Consider the following 25643-nt stretch of genomic DNA (forward strand, 5'->3'; position numbering starts at 1 on the left):
CCAAACCCCTCCTTTTGAATCTGTCATCAGCCTCACTGCTGCTATTGATTGGCTGACTCTCTAGCAAGTAGACCCTGTCGACCTGAACTTTTAAATCCATTGCAATTTACATGCTCTCCTCCCCAGGAGCATGCCTGTGCTTCCCCCATCTCCCCACTTCCTTTCTTCTTACCTCCCCTCCTCCTCTTCCCCCAACACCCCTCAAAAAAATAAAAAGGAAGGGTAAATGCCACCTGTATCTGTTTCCTTTTATTTTCTGCAGTTTGAATATGTTATGCCTGGATGTGGTACTTTTTGTGTGTTTTTTATTGTTTTTTTCTTTTCCTGGGCTTTTAACATTTATTATTCTTTTTAAAAAAATATTTTTTTATTGATTTCAGAGAGGACGGGAGAGAGAGATAGAAACATCAATGATGAGAGAGAAGCATTGATTGGCTGCCTTCTGCACACCCCCACAGGGGACCGAGCCCGCAACCCGGGCATGTGCCCTGACTGGGAATTGAACCATGACCTCCTGGTCCATAGGTCGCACTCAACCACTGAGCCATGTCAGTTGGGCAAAATTTATTATTCCTTATCCTGCTTGGTGTTCTCTGAGATTCCTGGATGTGTGGTTTGCTGCCTGTCATTATTACGTTTCTTAAAAAATATTTCTATTCACTTCAGAGAGGAAGGAAGAGAGAGAGAAACATCAATGATGAGAGAGATCATTGATCGGCTTTCTCCTGCACTCCCCCGACCAGAGATCAAGCCCGCAACCCAGGCATGTGCCCTTGACCGTAATTGAACCTGGGACCCTTCAGTCTGCAGGCCGATGCTCCACTGAGCCAAACTGGTCAGGGCTCATTACTTTTTGAAAGTTCTTGGCCATTAGTACTTCAAATATTTCTCCTGCTCTGTCTCGTTTTCTTCTCCTTCTGGTAATCCAGTCACATGTGTGTCACACCTGGACACTGTCCCACAGTTATGGACTACCTCTTGTTTCTTTCAATCGCTTCTCTTCTCACTTCAGTTTGGGACATTTCCATTGACATATCCTCAGGCTCACTGGTTCTCCTCTCAGCTGTGTCTGGTCTATTGATCAGCCCGTCAAAGGCACTTTTCATTTCTGTTACGGTGTTTTTTGTTTCTAGCGTTTCCCTGCATCTTTTCTTCGAGTTTCCCTCTCTCTGCGTACATTACCCATCTGTTCTTGCATGGTGCCCGCTTTTCCAATTAGAGCCCTTAACATATTAACCATAGTTACTTTAAATTCCGTCTGATAACTCCAGCACTGAAGTCACATCGGAGTCTTGTTCTGATTACTGCTTTGTCTCTTTAGAGGTTTTTTTGTTTGTTTGTGGGTTTTGGTTTTTGTTTGTTTTTTTACCTCTTAGCATTCCTTGCCATTTTAGTTGAAATGGGAACGTGTGGCATCAGGATCTGCGGGAAATAGGCATTTAGTGTGATGATGCATGTTAATCTGCCTAGCAATTAGGCTGTGTGTGAAGTTTGTTACAAGTGCCAGAGACTTCAAATTCGCTTTTGGTTTCCCCTCTTGACTTTGGGCTTTGCTGAGCCCTCCTCAGACTGAGTCTGAGTCCTGCAGCTCTTTCAGCTCTGGCCCATGTTCGCCCGCTGGTCCGGCTGCTGAGGTGGCGCGGTGGGGTAGACGGACAGCACAGTGGGCCGGTGGCTCTTTGCACCCACACACAAGAGCTGTGGGGAACAAGAGGACCTCCCGACCAGCTGCAGAGCAAGGATGTGAGGCTTTTCTCCTTGAAATTCCACAGAGAAGAACCCTGTGATTCTGGCTCACATCCTGCGGTGTGGCCTGGGTATGGTGGCCATGCCGGCTTGCTCGGCGAACAGCAGCGTCTCAAAGATAGAGACCTGGTGGCTCCTCCTTGGCGTCTCCTCAGTGCTCAGACGAGGCTGGCACGCTGCAAGCTCTTGGTAGCTGCCGCCTGAACTAATTCACCTTGAACTGCTGTTCCCAGGGACCAGAAGCTGCCAGGGCTGGGTTGAAGTTTCAGGGCACGACTTGCCTTTGCTCTGTGCCCCCACACTCCAGGTCCAGTCTGGCACATTGTGGGTTTGCAATCAATATTTGCATAATTAAAATAAATGCACGATGATCTGAGAGTCTGGAGTGTCCAGAAGGCTCCAGAATAAATGCAACTTGTGACTTATTGGACATTTGGAGCAGCAAATGTCCCCTTTATTGTAACTACAGCTCACATAAGTGGTCTCCCAGTGAGTCTGTCTTCCCTGATTGCCCAAAGTCTGCCTCTGCACAGAGGAGGGGAGGGGAAGGCACAGGTATAGGTGGGAGGGGTAAATGAGTCTAAAATTAAGTCTTTATTCAGCCCAGTTTAACACACTGCCTGACACCTGTTCAGAATTGGGCTTGCACAGGGCACATGGATATGAAGATACAGTGTCTGAGGGCCTCCTCTCTGGCTGTAGAGAGCCAAGGAAGGGAGAGAGAGGAAGCGCACTGGCTTAGAGGGCTTTCCTTACTCTCCCTGGGCCTCAGTGTCCTTTGCTACAAAATGGGGTGGATGTTGGAACATATCTCGCAGACTTGCTATGAATTATCAATAGTCATATGTACATGTGTGTGACCCAGTGCTCAGCATGGGAGCAAAGAGAGGCTCTCAGAGAGTGGGAGCCATCAACCCTTTATCCTTGGTGCTGTTGGCTGCTTTGGAACCAGGACTGCAGTGATGATAAAGGTGCTATCGGAGAGGCATCTTGCAGTGTGGACGGCCCACAGGCTGGAGGCAGGGAGGCCCAGGGAGTCTGAGGCCCTGACTGGGACAGGTGGGAGGGAAGACGGGCCTTGAATGGGCCAGCTGCCTGCAGTGGGTCCCTCTGGTTCTGGCTTTCGGGTGTGAGAACATGCCCCACTTGCTCACGTGACTTCGGTGGGAGCATTTGTGGCTGGGCCTTAGCACCTCGTCCCACACCTTGCCTGGGCCCCAGGGTCTGGAGGTCTGGGCTGCCCTGGCCTGTTGGCTCTGCCCGGTTGATAGGGGCTGGAGGTCTCAGATGCTACTTAGCTGGGACACAGAGGCTTCTTTGTGGCACCCAGAGGAGTAGGCAAGTCCGAGGCCTTGTTGTTCTTCACAGCCTGTTCATGCCATCCTGCCTCCATCCACCCCGCTGTTCACTCACTGGCTGGGCACCCAGTGTGTGCCAGGCCCCAGAGCTGGCCTTGGAGAAAGGACGACCAGGACAAGTCTCTGCCCTTGAGAAGCTCCCAGTCCAGTCACCAGGCTGCTGAGCTGGGCCGGAAGGCACCGCAGAGTTCATGTCTGCACACCTCATGCCTAGTTCGTCCACAGCAAGTGAAAGCTGCCCTCCCACCCGCCGGAACAGCCGCTGGGAGTTGGCAGGCGGTGGACGGGGCCCCCTCAGTCACAGGCCCTTTGTCCACAGCAGCCCCAGCCTGGAGGCTGTACTGGACGGTGGTTACGGCCTTGCCCCGGAGTCAGGTCGCCGGGTTGAGTCTCAGCTCTGCTCGTTGCTCACAGTGTGTTATGTGGGGATGTCGATGAAGCTTGCCCTTTCTCCTTCCTTCCTCGGTTGTGATGGCAGGGCCGTAGCAGCCATTTTGTGATCATGAGAACAGAGGGCACCTCAGGCCTCTCATCTTTGAACTGCTGAGCCAAGGCCCACAGACACATACCCATCTCTGTAGTCTTTCATGTGAGAAAATAAACGCCTTGCTGTAGCCGGTTTGGCTCAGTGGATAGAGCTTCAGCCTGCAGACTGAAGGGTCCCAGGTTTGATTTTGGTCAAGGGCACATGCCTAGGTCGCAGGCTCGATCCCCAGTAGGGGGCGTGCAGGATGCAGCAGATCAATGATTCTCTCTCATCATTGATGTTTCTATCTCTCTATCCCTCTCCCTTCCTTTATGAAAGCAATAAAAATATATTTTAAAAAGAAAGAAAATAGCCCTAACCGGTTTGGCTCAATGGATAGAGCGTTGGCCTGCGGACTCAAGGGTCCCAGGTTCGATTCCGGTCAAGGGCATGTACCTTGGTTGCGGGCACATCCCCAGTAGGGAGTGTGCAGGAGGCAGCTGATCGATGTTTCTCTCTCATCGATGTTTCTAGCTCTCTATCCCTCCCCCTTCCTCTCTGTAAAAAATCAATAAAATATATATTTTTTAAAAAAAAAAGAAGAAAGAAAATAAACCCCTTGTTACAGCAGCCATTGAGGTCACTTTTCTATGGCTCAGTTTCCTCTTCTGAGAAATGGGAATAATTATAGCAGGCACCTCAGTGTGTTGGATGAGGATAGATTGAGAAAATCCTTGTCAAGTACTTAAAAGTACTGGTATTTAGTGAGTGCCTAGCAAATGTTGATAATAATAATAATAATAATTGTTATTATTTTTTTTTCCTTTCCAACCACTCTTTGTAAGACATGGACCACACTCTCTTTAGCATACTGGTCAGCTTCCTTAGCATATGGTTTTGCTTTTCAATATCCCTTTGTAAGCAATATTTGGTACCTACCTTCCTTCATACTTTCATATTTCATGAATTTCCAAGCAAGGTCATGTGTTACTTCTTAAATGTAATGACCTGCTAATATTTTCCATATTCCAAGTACATTCACTGTCCTATGAGTTTTTCATGCTTTATTGTTTCTTTTCCTTATGACATCCCTCCCAATGGAGGGTCTATCATTATTCCCATTTTGCAGATAAAGAAACTGAGGCTCAGAGAAGGGGAATGGGTCCCTTGGCTTCCAGCAGTACCTACTGGAGCCAGGATTGGACTCATTTTTTTTAATTTATCATTATTATTATTCATTTTATTTTTAAATCCTTACCCGAGAATATTTTTCCATTGATTTTTAGGGAGAGTGGAAGAGAGAGGAAGAGACAGAGAGAAACATCGATGTGAGAGAAACACATCAATTGGTTGCCTCCTGCATGAGCCCCGACCAGGACCCAGGCCAGGGAGGAACCTGCAACCCAGGTATGTGCCCTTGACTGGAATCGAACCCGGGACCCTTTGGTCTGCAGGTCAACCCTCTATCCACTGAGCAAAACTGGCTAGGGCAGGATCGGACTGCCCTGGGCCCCGGGGGTGTCTCCTGAAGGGATCAGGGGACCTTTCCATGTGGGGCCAAGTGGAGAGGAGGCAGCGATAGGAATGACAGCCACGGGTGTCCCTTCAGAGTGAGCGTACTCACAGGGCACATCAGGCTTCAGGCGACAGGCAAGGCTATTGTTTCCACTTCACAGAGCCCTCAGAGAGGCTGCCACCCCCTCTAGCCCCACCAGGACCACGCCTGCACTTCTGGAAGCTGGCCTGAGAGGGCAAGGACTGGGTCTGGTGCCCCCAGGGCCTTGTACAGGGCCTGACACACAGTAGGTGCTCAGTACGTGTTTGTTGAACAGAGAAATAGTCCGAGCCTCCAGGACTCCCTGAGAAGCGGTGATGGTGTGGATGGAGCAGGGGGTGAGTCCGGAACTAGGCTGTCACTCCCTGTGCAACCTCCTCCCCGCTCTGGGGACACGGGCAGGTGGATGGATGGGCAGGAGCAGGGCTGGGGCAGGAAGGCCGGGCAGTGGGGATGGCGGAGGAGACCAGGTGACTGTGGGGTGGGAAGGGCCTCTGGAGAAGGAAGGGGCTGGGTGATCGGCTTTCTTCTGGCTGCTCGGAGACTCACAGGGAGGCTGAGGCCAGAGGCCCGAAGAAAAGGGGGCAGGGAGGGGCGCCACCCTTCACTCCCCTACCCCCCCCAACTCCTTCTCTCTTCACCCTCCTGCATGCTTTCTCCCCACTCCTCCCCCCCACTCTCTCCCCCCACATCCCAGTCTCTGTGCCTGAAGCGCCCCCATTCCTCCCTCTCGCTCCCTGCCTCCTGGCCAACTCTGTAACTTCAAAAGCCTCCACAGGTCTCTAGGAACCCCTGTCTCTCATTGCTGCACCCCCACCCCCACCCCGCGTGCTTGTGGCTGCACCTCAGACCATGACTTTCATGTGGACCCTCCCACCGCGGCCTCTCTCTGCCTCCGGAAGCCGCGTCTCTCCTGGCTGCTGAGCCTCCCGGAGCGGCTCTCCCTCCGTCCCGCCGCATTGATCTGCCGGGACGTTGGCGCTGGCATCCCGGAGCCTGGGGACCCGTGCGCGGGCGACGGGGTGGGGGAGATTCCGGGAGGCCCGGCTCCCAGAGAGACTCGCGTGCCCGTCACCTGCCGGACACAGAGCCGGCTCCGCGCCCAGGAACCCGACGTGGCGCCCCAGGGCGCGCCTTTGTCTCGGCCTCGGAGGCTGCTGATGGGGGGGCGGGGGGGGGCGCTGTCCCTGTTCACGGTGCCGCCGCCTCTCCCTCTGCGCTGCAGGCCGCGCCCATTGAAGCCGTTGTGGCGGCCCGCGCCCACCGCACCGGCGCAGCCGTCGAGCCCTTGTACAAGCCTTTGTGGGCGCCCTGACGCCCAGGACCGGCCTGCGAGGACGGGGGCAGGGAGAGCACACGGGACCCGGGCGGGAAGAAACTTCCCTGAGCCAGGCCGGGAACGGGGCCGGAGAGACCGAGCCCGGGCGGCGAGGGAAACGGGAGCAGGGAGCTGGGGGGACGCGAGACAGCCTGCGCCGGGCCTGCGGGCGAGGAGGGCTCCCGGGGAGGAGGGTGAGAAGCAGGAACAAGGAGAGACGCCAAGTGGAGAGCGCGACGGTGCGGCCAGCGCGCCGAGGAGGAAAGGGAGAGGGGAGACTGGGCCCCGCCGGCGGGCGAGGAGAGGAGGGGGCGCCCCGGGAGAGGGGAGGACCGGGAAGGGGCTGGGGAGCCCCAAGCAGCCGGACGACGGGACGCAAGGACGCGCAGGGCCCCACTCCCGCCGCAAGGCTGGGGCGCAGCGGCGGGGACCAGGGTCGGGGGTCGGGGCGCGGCGCATCCACATTCTTCGCCTTTTCCCCCTCGGGCTCATTCCGGCCGATCGATGCCCGCGCGGGAGCCGCCCCCACCGCTAATATCTTTTTAATGAGTTCGCGGGGCTTAGAGGAGCGCGATCTGCCCTCCAGGGCGGATTTTCCCCGGCAGATGTTTCGGGAGGAGGCGGCGAGCGGGCCGGTGCGGGGGGGACAAATCTCTCCCTCCGAGGGCGAGGGCAGAAGCCTCTTCTAAAGTTCAAAAGAAAGACGGGCTTTCACTCGGCCCCCAAAAACGTGTTTCCCCGCGGACAATGGCTCCTTTCTGCGCCTCGCAGGGCCGGCGGGGCGGAGGAGCGGGGACCTGTGCGCTTCGGCCGCCTGACCGACGCGCACCCCCTCCGCCAGGGTGCCCTCCAGACACCCCACTGCAGCGCGACCCGGGCCTGGGCGCACGGGCGGGACGGAAGTGCCCTGCGGGTCTGGCCGCGGGGCCTGGGAGCCCCTCGCTCTGTGCGCCCGGCCTCTGGGGTGCGGCCCCTCAGCCGAAGGGGCGCGCACCGCTGCCTGGAGGGGGGGCAGGACGGCGCTAGGGGCTTAGGCGCGGCCCTGGTTCTCTCCGCGCTCCTCCCTGCGCGGGGCAACAGGTAGAAATCACCGGGCCAGGGTGGCCGCGGGACCCCGAGTTCCTCTCAACCTGCCGGGGCCGGCACACCCCGCCCGGTGCTGCCCTGCGCCCCAGCCCCGTGCCCCCTAATCTGTAGGCCCGTCAGCCTGCCTCAGCCTCCCGCCACTCCCGTGGGCTCGGCGAGAAGGGAGAGACAGGCCATGAGGATGACCTCCGAAGAGCCGCGGCCGATTGATTCGTTCTGCCCGGAGCGCGGGCCGCATGAATGGGGGCCCGGGCGGCGGCTGCGGGATGAAGATGTTCTCTCTGCGAGGGGGTGGGGCGCGGGGCGGGAAGCGGGGCCATTCCCTCCTGGCCCGGCCCCTCGGGAAACGGCACCGAAGAAAGGGGCCGGAGCCTATTCAAGCCCTACGAGCTGCCCACAAAGGACGGATATACTGGGGGCCTCTCTATTAACGCCCATGAATATTAAAGAGATCGCGGAGCAGCGGCCGCGGGCGCGGGGGGCGGGGCGGGCCTGCGAGCTGTGGCCCGGCCCGGGCTAGCCAAGGGGGCTTTCGTGCCCGCACACTGGGCTCCGTGGAAAACCGCAGGGTTCGTCCGCGGAAAACCCTGAAGGTGCGGTGTGCTCCCTCGCAGTCTCAGCCAGGGGAGGTGAAAACGCAAGCTTCTTGGCTCCCCAGTTTCAAGGGGCCCCGAGACTGGGCAGCTCCCTATAGGACTCCCTCCTGGAGCGCGATCCAGGTGGGTCTGCGGCCAGACCAGGAGCACAGAATGTGAGCTCTCCGTGGAGACCCGTGGGGCTAGCGGGCGGGCGCTCGGGCTGGATGGCTATTCTGGGCGCCGCGTCCACCCAACCCCCAACACCGCTCCCTGGATTTGTGGGTCTCCGCAAAAGGAATAGGGCTCCCTGGCGGTCGGAGACCTCGATCCTTTCACCTTCTGACCCCTAGGCGGGGTTAGGACCCAAATGTTGCCCGCCAGAGGACTTTCCTTAGCGGGGTGTGGTCTGGAATTGGCACAATCCTCAGGGCTTGCAGAAGGAGTCACCTGACCCAAAGACAGACAAGGCGAAAGAAACCTCCGTTCACAAAGTGCAGCCCAAGCAACTGCACGCACCGGGACACTGTAGCCCAGAGCGGAGAAGGGCCGAGTCCTCATCGCCTTGGTCTCCCCGAGGCGCTGAGGGTGGCTGCGGGGCTGGGGAGCTGCGCTCGTGGCCCCTGGCGGCGCGCCCCGATGTAGTCTCCTCCTCCTCGGGCGCATTGCCTCCTCTACCAAGTCTTCGCAGAAGCCAAGTCCTTGGCGCCGGTGAGACTCCCGTGCCAGCGCCCTCGGCTCAAGCCAGAGCCACTGCGACTCGCTGGAGGCGTCTAGAAGGGAGCCTGACTCGGGGGCTGTGCTCTCTCCTCCGCAGCGCTGCCCTCTGCTGGCGTAGGCCCGAAGGTCGCGCCTTCTGCCCGGTGCAACCTCCCGGGCATCAGCCTCCGGGCGGCTCTGGACCCCGGTCTGAAAGCCGGAGGTTTGCCCACGTCCTAGCCTCCCCGCGGATGCGACCTGGGACGTCGGAGATCACTGGCCAGAACCCAGCATGCAGAGCTGCCAGGTGTGAGGATGGCTTAGTAAAGGCCGGACCCGCATGGTGGAGGGGGCTCTTTGCCAAGGGGCCTGAGGACAACCACGCCTGGTGGGAAGGCCTGTCCCCCTGCCTCTCCACCGAGTCCCCACCCTGCGGAGAAGCCTGGGGCGGCGGCTTCCTCCAGCTAACCCGATGCTGTTAACGGAATCTGACATAATGTGGGTGGGGAGAGGCGCTGAGGAGCTGTGCAGGTTGGGGGAGGTGTCCCCATGCCTCCCTCCCTTGTCTGGCACTGGAGTTGGGGACCTGAAACTAACCCCAGGAGTCAGCAGAGCCTGCAGGAAGCCGTGGCCTTCCCGCCTTGGCTGTGGGCTCAGCAGCTCCCGTCCCCGAGAGAGGCCAAGAGAGAGGCTGCGCTGGCGCTCAGGTGCCTCGGAGCCTCGGAGCAGAAGGTCTCCTGGCGGGGTGGGGGCAGAGGAGGAGGGAGGAAAGGGAGAAGATGGAGGTTGCAGGAGAAAGAGCGGTAGAAGGCAAGAAGGAAGGAGTGCGGGAAGGCAACGGGTTTCCCAAGGTCACCACTGAGCGGAGGAGCCAGGAGGCCTGAGTGTGGAGCCCTGAGCCCTCGGGGCCTGGCCAGGGACTGCCTGCCTTTGGGAGGACATCGCTCCGGGCGGGCACGGCTGCTCCCACTCAGTCCTGTCCGGGAACCCTTTCCACCCGCACCTCCCCTGTATCCGGCTGGAAAGCCTTTTCCGAGCCACCCGTGGCTAGTGTGGATTTCGGTCTGCCCCTCCGGACCTAGCCCCCGGCCAGGAGCCCGGCGCCCATCCGTGTCAGTCACGGCCCAGCCCGGACAGCGCCTGCAGCCGGTCCAGCAGCCCTCTTCGCCCAGGGATGGTCTCACGCCGACTGAGCAGCAAGCAGAGGGATTGGAGCGCCCGTTTGAAGCGAAGCGAAGCGCTCAGGCAGATCCATCTGCGCGCTGGGCCTGCGGGTTCTGGGGCGACTACACAGTCCAGGACGTGGTGCCCAGAGCCCGAGGTCGGGCCCAGGAGCTTGGGGCCTGTCGGGCCTAGGACAATGGGTGAGCCCGGCCCTGCCCGAGGCCAGGTCTCCTCCCGCCCAGTAGAGTCTCTGGGGTCCAAGCAAACTGAACTTCGCTGAGCCCCCTCCCCAGCTCCATCCCCTCCTCTCTTGGAGGCGAGCGGAGCCTCCCTCCCAGCCCGGCTTCCCATGGGGAGAGGAGGAGGAAGAGGAGGGCGGGGGAGGAAGGGCCGGGGAGGGGCGGGAGGAGCGAATGGGGAGCTGAGGTGGCGAAGGCTCCTCGAGCCGGCCGGGTCCAACAAGTCTGTCCTCCGACGTCAGGGCGTCATTAATAACCAATTAGGAGGGTCACTGGGAATCTTATAAAGGCGCTGAGGCTTTGCCAAGGCGAAGACCGACCGGCCCGTGTGCGCGAGGCAAGCGCACGTCCGAGAGCCGCTGGCCGCCGCCGATTCTCTACAGCCACCCGCCTCCCACCCGCACCCACCCGCACCCGCCCGCCTTCGCTTCCAGCCCGTCTCTGCCGCCCTCCGCGCCGCCTCTGGCATCTCCGCTGCTTTCCCCATCTCCCTTCCTCTCCGCCTTGCTCCCCCTCATTCCCCTTCCTCCCCGCCACCCCCTCGCCTCCCTCCTGCAGCCTCCTCCTTTCCCGGCTCCTCTGCCTTCTCCTCCTGCCCCACAGCCCTCTCCTCTCGCCCCTCCGCTCCCCTCTCCCCCGACACATCTTCGCGTCTGCCCGGCCGTCCGTCCCCGGCGCCGGCGAGCCCTGGGCCGCCCATGATGGGCTCCGTGCTCCCGGCGGAGGCCCTGGTGCTCAAGACGGGGCTGAAGGGTCCGGGGCTGGCGCTGGCCGAGGTCATCACCTCCGACATCCTGCACAGCTTCCTGTACGGCCGCTGGCGCAACGTGCTGGGCGAGCAGCTCTTCGAGGACAAGAGCCACCACGCCAGCCCCAAGACGGCCTTCACCGCCGAGGTCCTGGCGCAGTCCTTCTCGGGCGGTGAGTCTCGCCGTCGGGCGGCCGCGTCCCCTCCTCCGGGCGGACGGATTCCTCCCCGGCGACGCGCGGGCTGCGGCGGGGACAAGAGGCTTGGGAGCTGCTCGCGCCAACCCGAGCGGCCCAGCTGCTCCGCGTGCCTCGGTTTCCCAGAAGCCGAACCGGACGCGAGCAGCCCAGCCCGGGCGGCGCGGGGCGGAGCGAGCGGGGCGGCGGACAGCTCCCCACCCCGCGGCCCCGGGAAGGGTCGGGAGAAGGATCGCGGCGCCGAGGCTGCAGAGCCGGCGGCCCCCGCGCTCCCCGGCCCGCCCCTCGCCCCCTTGAGCCGGCGGGCTCCTGGCATCTAAAGCCTTGCTCGGCGTGTAATAGCACTTGACTCAAGAAGAAGGGGTTTTAAATTCATTTGGTTAACTTGGGCTTGACCCGCTCAAGTTCCCACTTAAACCGAGAACTTTAAAAGGCGGCGGGGGCCGGGGCGGGGGCGGGGGGCGGCCGGGCGGGGGGAGAAGGCCTCGCCGGGAGCCAGGGGGAGAAGGGAGCGAGGAAAGTTTCTTTTCTTTAAGATGTCTCAAGTTCTCGCTCCTCATTCATCACCCCGCGAACAATCCCTCCCGGCGCTGGCATCCCCGCGCGCGCCCTCCCTTCCCCCGGACGGTCTCTGTTCCTCTCTTAATTTACCGTGCAGACTAATTCCACCGCCATTCACGCTATGTCAACCATCTAATCCCCCCTCTTTGTAAGGGGAATTCCTCGGCCCCTTTTAAACAAGTCCCCTCCGCATTGAGCTACAATTTACTGCTACAGCATTCTTCCAGGGCTAATGAATTTAGAATTAGCCATTTCTTGCGAATGGAGCCGAGTGAATGCGCTCACGTTAACAGCGTGACAAATTGCCGCCGCGCTGCAACGGACACCGTTTAACCCCCCTTTCAGCCGCCGGCTGGCCGGGCATTTTCCCAGGTAGCTTAGAGGGGAATCTTGTAAGACATGGAGGCCGCCCCTGTGCGCCTCGCCATTCCCACATCGGCTGCCAGGCTCGGCGGCCGGGGGACCCCCAGGGACTGCGGGCCGCCCCGCTCTTCCAGGCCCAGAATGGCGACTGCAGGGCTCGCCTGGGTTGGGGAGCCGCCCTTCCCGACGCCCCCGTTTCTGGATGGATGCGTAGAGGGACACAGGCGGGCCCGGGGTCACACAGGGAGCGGCGCATCCCGCGTTCTCTTGGGCCCCCTTGGCCTCGCAGTCCGAGGTCTGTTCCCAGTGCTGCCAGCCCACCCCGGGGAAGGGGCCTCCCGCACGCACCGGGCAGGAGTCAGACGCCCTGGCCGCACCCTGGGGCCACAGTGCTCGGCGCCTCGGAGCGAAGCGCTGTGAGCTGGCAGTGCGGTGAGCTCCGTGGGCGACGGGGCGGGTGGAAGAACACAAAACCGGACTTGGGCCAGCAGTGTCGTCGTGGCCATCACCTCCTCAAGGGAGCTGGCCTCAGTTTACCCAAGTGTGAAACCACTCACTATGATCGGTTAAGTCGTTCTTAAACTTTACGGGGTGAGGGCAGGGGAAATGATGGGTGCTTTGAGAATTCGCAAAACAAACAAACAAACAAACAAAAAACTAGAAATAAACCCAAAGCACAGCTTTCCAGGGCACTGGGGGTCCCAGAGTTGCAAACAGCGCGGAGCCCCCACAGCTGCAGCCCCTCCCCGCACCGTCCCTCTGCACACCCGGGAGTCACTGCGGCGGTTGGGGTTGGTCGGGGCGGCGGAAAGGGCTCCTGGGCGCTGACCCTGCCCGCGCCCCTGCGGCTACAGAGGTGCAGAAGCTGTCCAGCCTGGTGCTGCCAGCGGAGGTGATCATCGCGCAGAGCTCCATCCCTGGCGAGGGCCTCGGCATCTTCTCCAAGACGTGGATCAAGGCTGGCACCGAGATGGGCCCCTTCACCGGCCGCCTCATCGCCCCGGAGCACGTAGACATCTGCAAGAACAACAACCTCATGTGGGAGGTAGGCTCGGGGTGTCGGGGTGGGGGTGGGGGGGCACCTCCAACGCCCGCAGCTGCTTCTGCCCTTGTGGGGAGGGGCGGCCGTTCCTCAAGGCAGGACCCTATGCTGCTGGATCCCCACAACCCGCCCCAGTACACGTCCCCTCTTCCCCCCAAATCTGATCCTCTTTCCTCTGGTCAAACCTATGGAGCATGCCCGCTGTTGGCTCACTTCACAGAAGAGGACACACTGAGAGCTGGGAGGCCGTGTGGCTTGCGCAGGGCCCGTGGAGATCTGGGAGCCTTCTCCCTGCCACCTGCATTCCCCCTCACCCCTCCTAACCTCACCTCCTCCCGCACCTGGAGGCCCAAGCCCCCGGTTACTTTCTCTCCTTGTTGCTGGGTTAGGAAGTTGGGGTCCAGGTTGAGCTCTGAGTATCCCTGGCCGCTCTCCCAAAGGGGCTTAGGCCGGGCCAGGCGCCACAGGGAGCCAGCCTTACCTCTCTGGGCTCCTGTGTGCCCTCTGGGCTGTGGCCAGCCCCCTCGGGCTTTGGGGAAACCTCTCCATCCCCGGAGAGCTCGCTGTGTGCTTCTTTGTCTCACCGGTGATCCCTTGGAGACCCTTCTCTACTGGGGATGGGGAGGACACGGCAGCAGGAAGGAGCCTGTGGGGCCTTAGACTCCCTATTGGCCACTCCTAGCCAGCGGGCCTCAGGCACATCGCTGTGCCAGGCTGAGCCTCTCTTTTCTCAGCGGGAAAACTGAGACGGTAAGAGCTGTGCCCACTTCCTGGGCTGCTGTGAGGATGGAGAGAGAGTGCCTGGCATGGAGCCAGGGCCTGGACACAGGTGGCACACCTGACAGAGCCCTGCCTCACCTGGTCCCTGATTCCCCTGTGCCCAGGTGTTCAATGAGGATGGCACAGTGCGCTACTTTATCGATGCCAGCCAGGAGGACCACCGCAGCTGGATGACCTACATCAAATGCGCACGCAACGAGCAGGAGCAGAACCTGGAGGTCGTCCAGATTGGCACCAGCATCTTCTACAAGGCCATCGAGGTGCGCGCGCACGTGTGTGTGTGTGTGTGTGTGTGTGTGTGTGTGTGCTGCCCTGGAGGGAGCAGTGGGAGCAGCTGGGTGCGGGGTGCAGGGCAGCTGTGTTTGAGGTCTGCTCTGGAGGGAGGGGCCCTGACCGCAGCCCTGCCCAGCTGCCCCGGCCCAGGCTGTGGGGCTGAGGCCCATGCATCACGGTCTTCAGGAGCACGACCTCCAGGCACCTTGCTGCCACAGATCAGATCAGAAAGGACGGGACTTTTGATGCCATTGTGAATGTCATGAGCACCTCAACAGGGAGGCCCCTGGGCAGCTGCTGAGGGTGTCCTGGGGTTCAGAAGCCATAGCAATACGGAGAGCCGGACAGAGGAAGGCAGCCCGGGGAAAGCGTCCGGGTGGGAGAGGGGGTTGTGTCTGCAGCGGTTTAGCCGTGTGTTGTCCCTACTCCTGCATGCGTGGGACACTGATGACATGTGGGTCACGATCGAGTCTCAGCTGTCACATACCGGTCGCCCCGGGTGTCAGGCTTCTCCCAGCCGCTGTACCGCATTATCCCATTTAATCCTCACGTATTTAATCCGCAAGGGAGGTTCTGCCATTGCTGCAGTTTACAGACATGGGAACTGGATCTCAGTCGGTGGCAGGCAGGCTCAGGAGCGCTTACAGGGCATGGGGGCGATGTTTACACTAATGCCTGCGGTGGGCGAAGCTTCTCAGGAGAGAAAGGGGGCGATAGCAGACAGGTAAATATCACTTCCCATGGTCCTGGGGGGTGGGGGGGAGCTAAGCCAGGCCCAGGGCATGAGAAGGTTCAAGAAGATGGGAGAGAGGCTCGGGCAGAGGCAGACAAGCTCACAGTGTTTGGGGAGGAGCGGATGGCCAGCTGAGTGGTGGTAGCCGAGGAGGACCACCCTGTCCGGACCTCCCTGGGCAGTGTCCCCTGGAAGGAAATTCGCTCAGCATCTGGCCCAGGACGGGGCATGCTGCCTGGCCTCCCGGCGGCAGGCGGCAGGTTGTTGGGAAGCACTGTTCAGGGTGATGGGGTTGTCTGCCCCTCACTTTTCCTGGCCCCCTGCTTCTGCTTGCAGGCGGGGAGAGGCACGGTGCCCCGTGGGTGGGGCTGGGCTGGGCTGAGTTTTAGGGTGGTCTGAAGGAGCCTCGCCAGAGCCTGGGAGTGACTCCTTGTTAGCCTAGCTTCCTTCTCTCCCGGGGACTCAGATCCCCAAGTCTGCCCAAGGACCAAGGGGCATTGGGGCCTAGAAGCTTCTGGAATTGAGGTCCGATTGTCCCTGAGTATCTAGGCCTCAGGAATCTCCTAGGGATGACCCCAGAATGGTATTTGCCTGGTGTGGCCGGGAGTGGGCCCCAGCTGAGGTGTGTGGGGGGAACCCTGGGAGATAAGGAAGGTGAGCATTCCTAGACTGGGGTTCAGGCGAGGTGGGACAGTGTGAGGCAGTGTGATGGAGGACGGAGGTGGCCAGGCCCAGGACAGAGGTGCTTCTTGTGACCATCCAGCTGGGCTAACACCCCGTGAGAGCAGACATCCTGGAATCGGCCTCAGGGGTGGCCGAACCCCACTTCTGATAGAGAGCACCCTTCCAGATCCTCACCCCTCTCAGCCTCACACACCCCCTCACACGTGTACACGGCTACCCAGCCATCCCCATTCAGGTGAGCCTGGGGACCCACACCCACCCCGTCCCTCCCACGCAGACACGCACACGCACACGCACACGCACACGCACACGCACACGCACAGAGGAGACCGACAGGGACGCCTGGTGGTTTTGGCAGAAGGCTCGGGCAGACGGCGGGGGGCGGGGGCCAGGGGGCTAGGTTTCATCTCGCTGTGCACCGTCTCTCCTGCGGCTGGAAGCTGAACGGAGCCGGGACACGCGTGTTAATAGACATGTATACAGACGTTCAGGGTCAGAGGGCCGGCGGCCGAAGAACTCTCCAAGGAGGGACCTGGTTTATGAGAGTTTGAAAAAGTCATCCACATTTGATCAGGAGTTTAAGTTGGTACAAGAAGATCAGGAAAAGTCCGACCATTTACGGTATTGGTAGCTAGAGAGCCCGTGTGGCCAGGAATGGTCTAACTTCGTCGAGTAGCACGTGTACGAAGACGGGCCTTTTGAGGGAGGGGCAAGGAAACACAAAGCATCACCCATTTTATTTTTATTAGGGGTGGCTTTTTACTTGGTTTTTTAGAGAAAGAGAGAGATTAATTTGTTGTTCCACTTACTTAAGAATTCATTGGCTGATTCTTGTATGTGCCCTGACTCGGGATCGAACCTGCAACCTTGGCGTATCAGGACGACGCTCCAACCAACTGAGCAACGCAGCCAGGGCCAACTCACTTTATTTTTTACCAAGTGAAGTTGGGCACACTTTTCCGTGGTGACAATTTTCTCAAATTGTGTTGTAATGTCAGATTCTACCTACCGGGCGAAGTGCGTGTGTGACCATCGGGCAGCAGGTCCAAGGCCGCAGCTCACGCCGCCCTCCTAGGCTCCACCGGAAGCAACGGTGCACCCAGATTCTCCCCAGGTGCCCCCGGGAGAGGCAGCCCTTTGTTCTGGGCCCGTGGGAAAGTGAGCCCAGGAGAGAGCCCTCTGCGTGATCCGTTTTCTTAATCTTTCTGTCACTCGGAACTATTTATATTTCATAGCAGTAACCCATTACTTGCCAAAAATAAAAAATAAAAATAAGAAGGAAGACCTTTATTTAGTAAGTGGGATATACTACTGCCGCTCCACAATTTTCAGCCCTCCACACGGAGCGGAGGGTGGGAGTGTCACGGCCGCCAGTCAGTAGAGAGCGCCCAGGCCTGTTTTGCATCTGGCTTATCTACTGGCATGTTATCCCTGGGGCACCCACCCTCCTTGCTCATTGCAACCAGGAGGAATTTACTATAACCTCAGGTGCCTAAAATGACTCTTCTAGAAAGTTCCCAGCCCATACATAGCAAGTGGGAGCTCAATGTTGACTGAGTGCTTCTTTCTGTAGGTGAGGGGGGGCTCAGTTGAAAGGGGGACACATGGACCCAGTTCTCCCAGGAAAACACGCCCCCCCCCCCCAAGCAAGACCTTTGACTCCAAAACTCAGCACAAGAAAAGGACGTAGGAATAAGAGATAGTGGGGGTTTTTGGATTTGGGAACGAGGGAGAAAATTCCCATTTTTTTCCCCTCCCTGGTTTTTGACAAATTACTGGCCCTGAAATGTGGGCTTGTCTTTTTGCTACTTTCCTTCTCATTTCAGGGAGTTGAGCTCCCCCCCCCCCCGCCCCCCGGAGCCCATAGCCCCATCTCTCCTTTCTTTGGCCCCATGGGGATAAGCTCAGTTTTCCTTCGACCTTGTTCATCGGTGGGTGCAGGTAAGGGGCTCTGCTTATTAATGAGCAACATTAATGACCCTGCCACCCGTGTGAGCCCTTACCCCGTGCCGGCGGCGCCTTGCTGAGGCTTAGCAACCTTTTAGAAATAGAATCCTCTCCACCCTGTGAGGTGCTCTCCATCACTCTCCCCATTTTAATGACGACAAAACTAGGGTTCAGGGAGATTGAGGGAGGTTGCTGGGCTGTGATTTGAGTCCAGGCCTGTCCGACCCCAGAGCCGAGCCTTTGGCCACCACGGGGCCTCCCTGACCAATATCTATTTGCTGGAACTCTATTAATTGGTGTGTCAGGACATCTGTGGTACAATGGAAATTGATATCCGCCCAGATGTCACCGAGATCCTTCTAGACGAGGCTGCTGCACCGCCCGGGGAGGGGAGGGCCGCGGAGCCCCTGGGAGCATGTTCAATGGTGTGGCGTGGATTTGTATTGGGAAAACAAACCCCAAACCCCATCACTTCCATTTATAAAAATTCAGAAATGGAAATGGGGCAGGACAGAACTTGTGTGCTGATCGGGAAGGTAAAGAAGCAAGCGCTGAGAGATGGTGTAATGGGTCCATGGACGACTTGGGCGGGCACTGATATTCCGCCCGCCCCTCCAGTCTGGGTGACGGTGCGGGACTCAGTTGCTCTGGAAACTGTGTGGTTGATGGCACGTCCCGAGCCGGTCCCTGCTCCCAGGAAAGTGAAGGAGCGGCTGATTCTGGTTCTGAGCCCCAGGGAGAGCCTGGCTGGGCCAGGCTGAAGGGTTGGCCTTAAAGAAACAGCGCTAGTGAGGGGACGAGGGGGCCTGCAGGGGACTGTGGCTGGTCTTTGCTCTTAGGTGGCAGCTGGTGGGAGCTCGGGGGGCCTCCAGACAATAGGACCAGGATCTCAGGAAGAGGCTGCGAGGAGCAGGCAGAGACCAGAGGTCCAGACCCAGGGCTCAGAAGGCTTGGCGTCGGTGCAGGCCAGGCTGCCTTCCCCGGTGGGGCTCAGAGGGCTGCTGGCTTCTTGCTAGCGGGGAGGTGCGTCATTCTCAATTCCAGTAGGTTCTTCCTAATGGATTTTTCTTTCTTTAAAAAAAATATTTTTTTGTATAAAAATAGTACGAGAGCGGCTCATTTTTTAAAAAATTAGATGCGTCATGTAGAAAATGGAAGTCACTCTGCCCACCACGCTGCTCCCCAGGAACCTAAATCAGCTTCGTTAATTGTCTCAGAATGACAGGCCCTTCCCTACGCAGAAACCCGGCGGAGTGCCTGGCCCCCAGCGCGGGAGAGAGACTGGCTGCTCATTCTCTACCCTTTTACGCGTCTACACATTTTTGTCCGTGGGTCCGCATCACTCTTTTTTTTTTTTTATCCAACAAAAGGAAAATTTTAATAAACTATAAAGCACTTAGAACAAAAATATCTGTTTGCATGGATGTGCGCATCACTATTTTAATCTTATAATTAATTTTAGTAAAATGACCTTTAGTACATTTTAAAGGTTGATTTTAGAGAGAGAGAGAGAAACATCGATCCTGTATGGTTCACGGGACCATGCTGCAACCAACCGAGCCACGGCGGCCAGGGCCAATTTTTGTACATTTAAAAAACGTTAGTAAATAAACGACTGAGCGTTGTATTGAAACAGTTAATACTGAAGCTCTGGAATAATAATTTTCAAATTTTGTGCAGTCTCAGAGTTCTTGGCTCCTCAGTCATCATCACCCTTTTTGTTGTTATGCTTAATTAATAATTCTTATCGTCAATTAAAAGAAAAAGGCCGGTGCTGACTTAGTCTGGAGGTGGAGCTGCTGCAGCTCAGGGCTCAGGGCAACATCACGGGGGAGGCAGGGGGGGGGGCTTGCTGAACCTCTCACCCCTTGTTTGTGGGAAGTAGTGGGGGCCCAGCCGATGCTCTTGTCAGACAGTGAAAGCAAAGCCACCGTCACGCTGGGCTTTAACGGTGCCAGGTGCCAGCGGCCCGCACCACACCGCCAGCTCTGCGGCGGCGGCGACTGGGGGACTCCCCCGCGCCTGAGATCACTGCCAGCTTCTCTGAGAGGTTGGCAAGCTCGGGAGGGGGGTGCGGGGGGGATCATAGCAAGCTCTCCTGTGTATCGATCGCGTAAAGAGTGTTATGTGCCTGGCTCCTCTGCACCCCGACAAGCACCCAGTGAGGCCCGGCAGTGCTGCTGCCCCGCGTTATGGTGGAGGAAACCGAGGCCCAGAGACTGGCCCAAGGTCAGGTGGCCAGCAGGTGGGGAGCCCAAGTGGACCCCAACCTGACGGAGCTGGAAGCCTGTGCCGTGCGTCTCCTGAGGGAAGAGACAGGCAGAGGCAGATTGAGACCGTCTGGTGGGGGCCGGTGGCTTTAGAAAATCCACGATGGATGCGTGTCAGTACATCTGAGAACTGCAGCCAGGGGTTGGGGCAATACTGCAGCTGGCTTCCAGCCAGAGTCCTAAAGTTGGGGGACCTCAGACACCCCAGTTCCCTCATGTGAGGCAAAGTGACTTATGTAAGGTCACCCAGGGCCCTCATGACGGAGGTCCCATGTGCGCTGTCTCGTGGAGAGTGGCTGCTTTCACAGTGAAGTTCATTTGAAGTATTTTACTTCCATCCTCCTGTTTTCTAAAGGGCTCGCCAAACCCCTCTCTTCGCCGCCCCTTTTCCAGCAGGGCCTCTGGGTCTGACCTGCTGGCCCCTGCACAGTGGCCACGGCTGTGAATGACCAGAGGCCTCCAGAACTTTCGCGGTGGTTCCTGCTTTTCCGTGGGTTCAGACTGCACTCGGTTCCTCCATATTCAGCCCCGTCCCCCTGAGCTGGCGCCACCCTCTGCCTGTTCTCAGCCCTCGCTTTCCCTGAGGCCCGAGGCCATGTGCTCTGGGCCCTGTGGCTGGGGGAGAGGGGCACGGTGACCCCTGGCTACGGTGACCCGTGGCTGCGTCTCAGGAGGATTCAGTCACTGGGCCCCCTCGCACTGCACGTTCCTTCTCCCACCTGCCGCTCCCTGGTCCCTCTGCCTCCGGGGAAGGAACAGAGCCGGCTGTGATGCCCGAGAGTCTTCCCGGCTCTGACCAGAGGAAGAAGGTGTGCGAGACAGTAGGTTTGCAGTATGGAGGGGGCCTGCGGACCAGAACCGCAGGGAAGGAGTGGGCCTTCGCTGTGACCACAGAAGCCACAGGAGGGCCCTGCACGGCTGATACCAGACACCCCTAAATGGAATCCCATCGGATCTTTTGCATCACTAAAAGGCCAGGGCCCTGGCTGGTGTGGCTCAGTTGGTTGAGTGTCGTCCCACATGCACCAAAAGGTCACCGGTTCGATTCCGGATCAGAGCACATGCCCAGGGTGCAGGCTTGATCCCTGGCTGAGTGCATGAGGGAGGCAACCAGTATCTGTTTCTCTTTCTCCTTTCCTTTCGCTATAAAAAAAATCAGTAAAAACATTTTTTAAAAAAAGAGGACCCACCAGGAAAAAAACAAGCTGTGGCCTGGGGTGTCCATTTTCTCTGGACAGATCAGAGTGCCCCCGGGGTGGGTGCCAAAGCCAGCTCTTCTGGGGTGCAGGCCTCAGGAGGGTGTTGGGCCGCGCCTCTCTCATTTGGGCCTGACGGCTCCCCGCTCGGCAGGGGTACTGGTGGCCCCTTGAGATGACCCCGGGAGTGTGCGTATGGTCAGCTCCACGCAGGAGCAGGCCTCCCACAGCTCCCTGGATGATCACTGCAAGTCCTCCCTCCTGACGGCCACGCCCAGGGGCAGGTCCTCCCCAGGGAGCAGCAGCGCCCTGCACTGTCTCTGGGGTTCTGTGCCAGAGGCCCAGGACACGCACAGTGGATTGTGTGAGGCTCAGGGCCCAGTATTTCCTCAGGTGGAAAGAACCGGAAGGTCCTTTCGTGCATGGAGCCATACAGAGCCCTGTGACGGGGGAGGATGACCTGTGGTGTGGTGCTGCCTGGGGCGCTTTGGATGAGAGCTGTTTCCAGATGAGAGCATTATTGGGCAGGGGGTAGCCAAGTGCCAGGGGGCGCCCCGCAATGCAGGCTCCTTGGGAGCATCCAGCTCCGCCCTGCAGACTTGAGGGCTGGCTGACTGCTCCCCCACCCCCCACGTAAGAAATGGAAAGTCTTCTCGCTTTGGGTCGCTGTCACTTCTGCTCGCTGTGAGGCTGCGGTTCTGTTGCCATCCGCTTGGGAGTGCTTGGGAGTCTGGGAGGCAGCGCTGTTCCCAGCAAATGGTGGGGAAGCCTGGGCAGAAAGAGGGGAGCAGAGCACCCCAGGGTCTCCGTGACCGTGCAGCTTGTTGGGGATGGCCTGTGGAACAGGACCCACTGTGGCCACATCTCCATGGCAAGTGCCAGGACAGATGCCTCCTGGCTGTGAGGCGGTGTGCAGAGTTCTGCCTCTCTCTCTCTCTCTCTCTCTCTCTCTCTCTCTCTCTCACACACACACACACACACACACACACACACACAGGCCACTGCCTCCCTGACCTCCCCTGGCCTCCTTCTCTGCAGATGATCCCTCCTGACCAGGAGCTGCTGGTGTGGTACGGGAACTCGCACAACACCTTCCTGGGGATCCCCGGAGTGCCCGGGCTGGAGGAGGAGCAGAAAAAGAACAAGCACGGTAGGTACTCTCCATGAGCCCAGTGTGTGTATGCGTGTGTGCATGCGTGTGTGTGCGCATGTGTGTGCGTGTGCGTGTGTGTATGTGGTGGGGAGGCACCTGGCTCAACCTCCAGCACCACTGAGCACAGGGGACCTACTGGTTCAAGGAGGCCGATGCCTCTGGAGCCACCACCTGGGCCCAGGCAGGAGTGAGACGCAGTCCTTCTGTTTTCTGGCCAGAACAGAGTAGGGGCAGGTGATGGGGGGGGTCCACCAGACGCAGCCTGGCTTGGCAGGATGAGCCAGCGGCCAGGCCCAGGGAGCCTGGATGAGGTTCCAGGTCTGCTGTGCAATCTTGGGAATGGCCCTGTGACTCAGTTTCCCCATCTTTAAAGGAAGGAGGTTGGGTAAGATGATCTCTAAGCCCCCTCCGGCCCTGAGGCTCTGTGCCTTTCCCTGCTCTGCCGCTGGTGCCCCGTGTAAACCTGTGGAATGGAGGTGGGGCATTGCCTCCGTGTGTTGGAGAGTCGCTGATCTATTTTGTGCCAAGTATTGGGCTAAACCTTTATCCCACTCGGGTCCTCAGAAAATCCTTGTGAAATCTGATTACCCTTATTTCTAGAGGATGAATCTGAGGCTCATGAACTATGCTCACTGAACCCTTACTCTGCAGCTGTTTGCAAACAGAACTTTCTCTAGTCCTTACAGCAGGCTCAGGGCGGTGATGCTATCATTACCTCCGTTTGAGGTGAGGCAAGTGAGCGCAGTTCCCTGGCACATAGTAGGCATCAGTAATGTTTGTGGGGATAATAAATGAAAGGAGTTTGTCTTGGGGAGGTGGTGGGGGGGGGGGTATAATAGTTACTTCCGCTTATGGAAGGCTACCGTGAGCGGCTCCGGCAGGTAAGCGCTCAGCAGAGTGCCTTCACTAGCCTTCAGCTTTGGGTGATCGTCTCCTCAGTCCTGCAGAGCCCCCCTGAGGTGTAGTAGGCTCCCATTTTACAGATGAGAAAGTTGAGGTTTGGGGAGGCCAAGTCACTAAGTCTCCGAATCTCACAGCGTGGCGTGGAGTCCAGCTCCTGTGTGACCCCTAAGCCAGGGCCCTTGCTACTCCTCCCATCCCCCTGCCAGCGCTCCCCAGCAGTTGCCCGAGAACCGTCGGGGGATTAGAGGTGGGCAGATCCCGGGGAGGACCACGTGCGTGGGGAGCGTGAGTGTTGGGCTTTGGCCGCGCGGTTCTAACGAGGCTGCTCTCTCTGCCCCCTCCCGACCCCCCGCCCCTGGGACCCCGCTCTCCCTCCCGCCCCTCGCGGCCAGAGGACTTCCACCCGGCGGACTCGGCGGCGGGCACCGCGGGCCGCATGCGCTGCGTCATCTGCCACCGCGGCTTCAACTCGCGCAGCAACCTGCGCTCGCACATGCGCATCCACACGCTGGACAAGCCGTTCGTGTGCCGCTTCTGCAACCGCCGCTTCAGCCAGTCGTCCACGCTGCGGAACCACGTGCGCCTGCACACGGGCGAGCGCCCCTACAAGTGCCAGGTGTGCCAGAGCGCCTACTCGCAGCTGGCCGGCCTGCGTGCCCACCAGAAGAGCGCGCGCCACCGGCCGCCCAGCGCCGCGCTGCAGGCGCACTCGCCCGCCCTGCCCGCGCCGCACCCGCACGCGCCCGCGCTCGCCGCCGCCGCCGCCGCGCACCACCTGCCGGCCATGGTGCTGTGAGCGCCGCCCGCACCCGCCCGCGCCCCCACCTGCCGGCCATGGTGCTGTGAGCGCCGCCCGCACCCGCCCGCGCCCCCACCTGCCGGCCGTGGTGCTGTGAGCGCCGCCCGCACCCGCCCGCGCCCCCACCTGCCGGCCGTGGTGCTGTGAGCGCCGCCCGCGCCCCCACCTGCCGGCCATGGTGCTGTGAGCGCCGCCCGCACCCGCCCGCGCCCCACCTGCCGGCCGTGGTGCCCGCCCCCGCCTTCCCGCCTGCAGCGCCCCCCGCGCCCGGCTGCGGGCCCTTCGGACTGAATCTCCGGGCCGGAAGCGGCCGGGGGACCCCGCAGTGTCGGTGCGCGACAACAGTGAGCCCCGGGCGTACACTTTTCGCCCGTTTTTCAGATGAGGACCCTGGGGACGACGTTCCTTTCCCGGGGCCACCCATTGGTTGCAGCTTCTCGGCCGCCTCCCGTTGGGGTGGGTGGTCCCCAAGCCCTAACTCCCCAATGTCCCTCCTCCTATCGAGCCGGGCGTCCAAGCTGGCATCCCCCTCGTGGGTGGCAGGAGAAGGGACTGCAGGTCTCCGAGGGCCCCAAGCGGGGAAAGGACCTCCAACTCCCCCCTCCCCCCCCCCAGAACGGTGTGCTGGCAATGGAAGGAGAGCGACCCCCCTGTCCCAGTGTGGCCTGGCGTTCGCCCACCTGTCTCCCCATCCTGCCTCTTGGGGCTGTTGTCCCCAGTGTCCGCAGTCACTTGAGAGCGTGGCAGCCCGAAGAGGCGCACAGAGACCCGCACTGCCCTTGCGGGGGGCGGGTCACTTTTAGGCCACCTTCCTTCTCCAACCCCTACGCGGCTCCCAGAGGATGGGTGAGGCACGAGTACTTTGCTGTGCGGAGGGTGCAGGTAAACGGAAATCCACTGTGGGACCCGGGAAAGACTCTGCCCCTCTTTGGGCCTCAGTTTCCCCTTCCTCCATTTATAAAATGAGAGACTTGGGCCGAGGCCCCCTCCCCTTCAGCTCTGACATCATGGTTGGGAAAGGGAAGTTTTCCTGCCCGTCCTCGCCACACTCCAGCAGGAGGAGGGACAGACTGGCTGTCTGTGCGGAGTGGGGGTGTGCGTGGGGTGGGGGTCCACCCTGCTGCCCACGCTCTCCCTTGCTCTTTCCCAAGTTTCCCCGAGTTCGGCCCTGAGCGCCCTCTGGTGTCATCTCTCCCACCTTCCAGGCATTTACCAGTATTTCCGTAGGGCGTTTTGTAAGATAAAGAAACTATAATAATATTAATGAAAAGTATAAAATGTATAGAGTTTTCAAGAAACTGTGTTCTACTTCCAGAAAATGGTCACTTTAACTTTGTAAATATTTACCTAAAATGATATTTACAAAAACTGTGGTATATATTGATTGTATATGTATAACTGTAAATACATTTGTACCTCTCTTGTATTCTAAAATAAAAATTACTTGGAGCATTTATCACTTAGCATCTGAATGGGCTGACACTTTTGTCTACATGAAAAGGGAATATGGAGAGTGCCTGGAAGCTGGAGAGGGGGTGGGAGGAGTTGTCCATTGTGCCATCTATAAGGAAAAATCTTCCTGTCGCAAATGGGGTGTCAACTCCCACAGGCAAAGCAACCTGCCTCCAGATTCTAGGACACCTCAGGAGGGGCTGGGCTGACTCCCACTTTCCAGCTGACGCTCAAATATAGGGTCCCACTTTGTCACTTCCCCAAAATTTTTACTTACTTTCCCTCCACCTCCCCGCCCCCCCCATGTTCATGGGCAACTTGAAGGAATTCAAGCAG

At 59.2% G+C, this 25643-nt stretch overlaps 1 protein-coding gene across 1 annotated transcript; it reads left to right on the top strand.

Annotated features, from left to right (window-relative positions):
- Positions 1-10804: 10804 nt before the first annotated feature.
- PRDM12 (PR/SET domain 12) lies at positions 10805-25309 on the top strand. The gene is made up of 5 exons (XM_059658815.1): positions 10805-11127; positions 12930-13120; positions 14002-14157; positions 22039-22150; positions 23449-25309. Exons 1-5 carry the CDS (start codon positions 10905-10907, stop codon positions 23850-23852), a joined length of 1086 nt encoding a protein of 361 aa, XP_059514798.1. The 5' UTR covers positions 10805-10904; the 3' UTR covers positions 23853-25309.
- The last annotated feature ends 334 nt before the right edge of the window (positions 25310-25643 follow it).

Source organism: Myotis daubentonii, chromosome 11 (assembly GCF_963259705.1).
Source record: "Myotis daubentonii chromosome 11, mMyoDau2.1, whole genome shotgun sequence".
Classification (NCBI taxonomy): Eukaryota; Metazoa; Chordata; class Mammalia; order Chiroptera; family Vespertilionidae; genus Myotis; species Myotis daubentonii.

What these genes read in the sequence shown, in the direction of transcription:
- PRDM12 (XM_059658815.1), top strand. Translation starts at nt 10,905, where the DNA reads ATGATGGGCTCCGTGCTCCCGGCGGAGGCCCTGGTGCTCAAGACGGGG. An exon ending in TCTTCTACAAGGCCATCGAG is followed by an intron (nt 14,158 to 22,038) that starts GTGCGCGCGCAC and finishes CCTTCTCTGCAG; the next exon opens with ATGATCCCTCCTGACCAGGA. An exon ending in GCAGAAAAAGAACAAGCACG is followed by an intron (nt 22,151 to 23,448) that starts GTAGGTACTCTC and finishes CCTCGCGGCCAG; the next exon opens with AGGACTTCCACCCGGCGGAC.